The sequence below is a fragment of the Etheostoma spectabile genome, chromosome 1 (assembly GCF_008692095.1).
Source record: "Etheostoma spectabile isolate EspeVRDwgs_2016 chromosome 1, UIUC_Espe_1.0, whole genome shotgun sequence".
Classification (NCBI taxonomy): Eukaryota; Metazoa; Chordata; class Actinopteri; order Perciformes; family Percidae; genus Etheostoma; species Etheostoma spectabile.
Genome location: NC_045733.1, coordinates 19,233,000 through 19,238,380, shown reverse-complemented (window position 1 = coordinate 19,238,380; position 5,381 = coordinate 19,233,000). Strand labels below are relative to the sequence as shown.

The window sequence follows — 5,381 nt, the reverse complement described above, 5'->3', positions numbered from 1 at the left end:
GTAATGCAACGATGAATCTGTAAAATATTCTCTTATTATAAATCAATAAATCTCTGCCTGAGCAATACATTCATTGCAACAATACGAGGACGGTAACATTAACTAAGTGTAAAGGGCACAATTTTAGAAAAGTTAGTTATGTCAGTTAGTGTTGTAATCCCTATTCAACACCATCAGAAGCTGTCACCGCTAGCCATTATGAATCATTTAAAATGTGAAAAAAAACAGTGAATTGCAGGATATACCATCACAGGTAAGGTATCAGGAACAACTACATTCAACAGTGGAGTCCTTTGGGCTTGGCTGAATGCAAACATCAGAACTAATAAAAGAGTGCTAGATTAGACACTATTATTGCACTAAAATGAATCAGCAGTCATATTGGCTGAAATGACCATGAAGTTATTGGTTATCTGACATCTGCTAAGTTATATGGCATGCATATTAAATATATAAAATAATTAAAGATCTTCTGGTGACATGTATAAAGTATTAGCACTAACCTTTGACCACATGAACTAGCTTTATACAGTGACAGTACCTTTTGTCATCCATTTACAGATGCTTTATTAAGACAACAAAAGGCTATTTAAATAATTGAATTCCTTATCTACAGGCAGCACAGTGACAATGTATAAGCCTGCTTCATACTGAAGAGGTCAAACCTCACATTTACTTACTGTGAATATGATCAATATTTGTTTAATGAGATGGGTCAAACGACTGTGTGAAAGGGGTCGTTCGTAATGACAAACCGAATTGCTGCTTAACTATAGCTCCTGGAACACTGACCCGATGGGAACACGAAGAATTTACAACTGACTTTCTGACGTGCTGCCATGTACTGTATCTGACGTCATTAACCACTAACATTAAAAACATTTAAGTTTGTAGCCCATATCACTGTAAATAGACAAAAAAATAAATTATACAATATTACATGATAAGGCATTGACCTACATATCTATAGATATATAGACAGAGAGCGAGAACATAATATTGTGCATATTCTGCCTAGATAACAACAAGGAAGTATTTTCAGTGGATCAGAAAAACAAACATCACCTGCTGCATCTGTGTTGTGGGTGTATAAGAAGCTTTGTGTCAACACATTTCCTATTGAATTTCACCCCTGGCAAGTCTATTGTCAAGCAAGGTCACCGCTCAACACACTCTCTTACGCACATAGGCATTGACGAACTCATGTACACAAAAGCCTGGAGATTAAAACAAGTAGCTGACCCCGCTTAATATCAATACGTAACCTGAGTGGAGTAATCACTTGTTGTGGAAATGATGCAATCTTCTGGGCTGATCTTCCAAAACAGTCACACATCATTGTCATGCAGTCACACAAAAAACTACCCTGAGGTGTTGCAAACAACATCTGTGACCTTACCTGTAGTTCCCAGTGTTTTGTAGAACCGGTACTCTAAATGCAACTGTGGTGCCCTCGACTTCACTGGTTCCTACACAGTGGACACATCCAAACAGTAGTAGTCAGTTAATGACAAGAACCTCACAAATTGGAATAAAACCATGAAAAGAAAAAACACACACCTAAAAACAGAATTGTACAGATATGTTAAATCAGTAAGAAAAATGTATTTTCTCAATTTAATTGAATGTGATAACAGAATTTGGGATGACCCACGGAAAACCCTCCCATCATGTAAAACCAGGTCTACCAAACTAACTAGCACTAGCAGGACAAACGTTGTCAGCAATGTGGGTTTGGGTGTCAGTTTTGCACAAACAGCCAACAGCAACTCTTTCTTCTTACAAAGGTTTTAAACACGTAGCCTAAATAATGTCCTGTCAGCTCAAATTTTTCTCCTCCTCCAAAAACATTGTTAGAGAAGACAGCAGATGACGCCATTATCTCAGTCACCATAAAATGGTTCCATCCATCTCTCCATTTTGAAGATTTTGTCTCGGGTACTTCTGAAACTTAAGTCTTTCCCCAAAGTTACACTCCACCTAAACTTCCCATTTAATTTCCTGTTATAAAACTGACCTGGGAATAAACTAAAGATACACTAAAGTCCTTCATTTCATCTCAGTTCACTGATGTTTTGGTTCTCAACATTTGATAAAATAAAATGTAATTGTATGAAAGCACTACATCAGGGTACGCACACCATCCACCGGAGTAAGCAACTAAAATACTTTTTGGCTTAGTAAACCTAATACTATTGTAGCTACTGTATTTACCACTCTCTTGTGAGCAATAATAAAAGCATGAGTCAAGAGTTATGATTTCCAGTTCCGCAACCACTGGAAAGACAAACATCCCCAAGCATCTACAGTGGTGTGAAAAAGTGTTTGCCCCCTTCCTCATTTCCTGTTCCTTTGCATGGTTTGTCACACTTAAGTGTTTCGGAACATCAAACCAATTTAAACAATAGTCAAGGACAACACAAGTAAACACAAAATGCAATTTGTAAATGAAGGTGTTTATTATTAAAGGTGAAAAAAAATCCAAACCATCATGGCCCTGTGTAAAAAGTGATTGCCCCCCTTGTTAAACATACTATAACTGTGGTTGTCCACACTTGAGTTCAATTTCTCTAGCCACACCCAGGCTTGATTATTGCCACACCTGTTCACAATCAGCATCACTTAAATAGGAGCTGCTTGACACAGTAAGGTCCAAAGAAGATCCTTAAAAGCTACACATCATGCCGAGACCAAGAAATTCAGGAACAATTGAGAAAGAAAGTAATTGAGATCTATCATTCTGGAAAGGGTTATAAAGCCATTCCCAATGCTTTGGGAATCCAGCGAACCACAGTGAGAGCCATTATCCACAAATGGCGAAGACATGTAACATGGGTGACCTTCCCAGAGTGGCCGGCCGCCCAAAATTACCCCAAGCGCAGCGACGACTCATCCAAAAGGTCACAAAAGACCCCCACAACAACGTCCAAAAACTGCAGGCCTCACTTCCTCAGTTAAGGTCAGCGTTCATGCCTCCACCATCAGGAAAAGACTGGGCAAAAATGGCCTGCATGGCAGAGTTTCCAAGGAAAACCACTGCTGAGCAAAAAGAACATCAAAGCTCGTCTCAATTTCTCCACAACACATCTTGATGATCCCAAGACTTTTGGGACAACATTCTGTGACCGATGAGACAAAAGTGAGACTCTTGGAAGGTGTGTGTCCAAGTTATCTGGCGTAGAAGAACACTGCATTTCATAAAAAGAACATTATACCAACGTGAAATATGTGGTGTGGTGATTGTGATGGTCTGGGGCTGTTTTGCTGCTTCAGGACTGGAAACTTGCCGTGATAAAGGAACTATGAATTTTGCTTTCTACCAAGATCCTGAAGAGAATGTCCGACTATCTGTTCGTGATACTCAGCTGAAACGAACTGGGTTCTGCAGCAGGACAATGATCCTAAAAATAACCAGCAAGCAACCACCGAATGGCTGAAGAAAAACAAATGAAGACTTTGGAGTGGCCTAGCCAAAGTCCTGACCGAATCCTATTGAGATGTTTGTGGTGTGACCTTAAAAAGGCCGTTCATGCTCGAAAACCCTCTAATGTAACTGAATTAGGACAATTCTCAAAGATGAGTGGGCCAAAATTCCTCAGGACGCTGTAAAAGCCTCATTGCACGTTATCGCAACGCTTGGTTGCAGCTGTTGCTGCTAAGGTGGGCCCAACCAGTATTAGGTTAGGGAGCAATCACTTTTTCACACGGGCCATGATGGTTTGGATTTTTTTTCACCTTTAATAATGAACACCTTCATTTACAAATTGCATTTTGTGTTTACTGTGTTGTCCTTGACTATTGTTTAAATTGGTTTGATGTTCCGAAACACTTAAGTGTGCAAACATGCAAAGGAACAGGAAATGAGGAAGGGGGCAAACACTTTTTCACACCACTGTACGTTCACATTTCTAGATATTTCCAGAACAGTTGAGTGTAACAACCACCCCACTGTGCCACCCGAGCATAACCTGAGAGTCATATCTGGAAATCAACGGCAAATGGCAATGAAAAACGTGCAATTTGTGTCTAATTAAAGCTTAATAACAGCTTCCCTGTCTGAACAAAGCAGTCATTAAAGTGACTATATGTAAGTTTTAAATGTTTCTGAATCGGTGTAATATTCTATCTGATGATCATAAATAGCCTGTAACAGCAAAAGTGACCAACAGTGAAAAGCTATTGTTATAAATGCTTTTGCCCGGGTTCGATTTTTCGAGCAAAGTCACAAAATGATTTACAGCAGGTCGACGACGTTACAGAGCACAAAAAAGCATTGTGATGGTCACAGATTTTGGCAAAACACAAGCCTGTGTTATATGCGAGGTAAAATGCAGCAGGAGAGTTCTTTATATAGGCATAATTGTATTTACATTTTTATTGTGGAAGTTATGGCTGATACTGGGGCAGAGCCATCACAGGAAAAAAGGAAATAAACAAAAAACAACTAAAAGCTAAAAAGGGAAAGTAAAATACGGCGGGCAAAACCGGAGTCACACTCGGTTGGGCTTTCAACATATTGAGACAATTACAGGACAGTAAATGGGGAAGGGGGTCGTTATTTTTATATTATACAATTACTGAGACATTTTAACAATACTTTTATTTTTTGTTAATAAGACAAGACAACAGATTCTTAACCTTAACAGAACTATTATTGCAAAGACTGTGAGTCTGTGACTGTTTGATTTCTTCTTTGTCGGTCACTGTTTTTGTTTAAACAAGCTTGATGAACTAAGCGGCCCACAGAGCGCTAGCACAGAGTTCTCGCGATAGCCAGTCCGACTAAGTTTTGAATGACAGGGGAGGCTAGTCTTTACATATATGGTCTTCAAACACACACTGTGCTAGTAAATCACGTTTCCGGTTCACCCACGGATCTATTTTTATAGATAACTTTATATGATCAACTAGACTCAATGACAGTATTGATAAGCTCTGACCTTGTTGATTTTAAGGTTTTGAGAAATTTGGAACCGGGTCCTTATAGAAAACGGGTCTCGAGACCCATCCCTAATTGTAAATGATTCAAAACCAACCCTGAATAGGCCCTCGGGTATGTAATATGTCTATTTCATTCATAAAATAACTTTAGATTGAATGTGGTTGCACGTCAGTAGCCGACATTAAATGGCGTCCCCTTCTATTTATCGCCAACGTTTTATTCCTTTCAGTCCGTGTTTGCCTACTATTTTCTTTTCTGTTGTCCCCCTGTACTTGTGTAAAGCGTCGATGGGTTTCATGAAATGCGCTAAATAAATCAGTTATTATCATTACGTTGGTTGCTACAACAAACTATTAACGCTTTTGCTCGTGACACAGTGACAGTGATAACGTTACCCCGTTTAGCTCCCACTACATCCAAAGTAGGCTAAGTTACCGTA

The 5,381-nt window shown here is 39.2% G+C and overlaps 1 protein-coding gene across 6 annotated transcripts in view; it reads right to left on the bottom strand.

Annotated features, from left to right (window-relative positions):
• Window positions 1–5,381, bottom strand: part of csnk1g1 (casein kinase 1, gamma 1) — a 49,057-nt gene that overhangs the window by 32,821 nt on the left and 10,855 nt on the right. For all 6 annotated transcript variants that reach the window (XM_032523579.1, XM_032523602.1, XM_032523610.1 and 3 more), the window contains exon 4: window positions 1,400–1,469. In XM_032523579.1, the coding sequence (XP_032379470.1) occupies window positions 1,400–1,469 (70 nt within the window). The remainder of the gene's footprint in view (window positions 1–1,399; window positions 1,470–5,381) is intronic.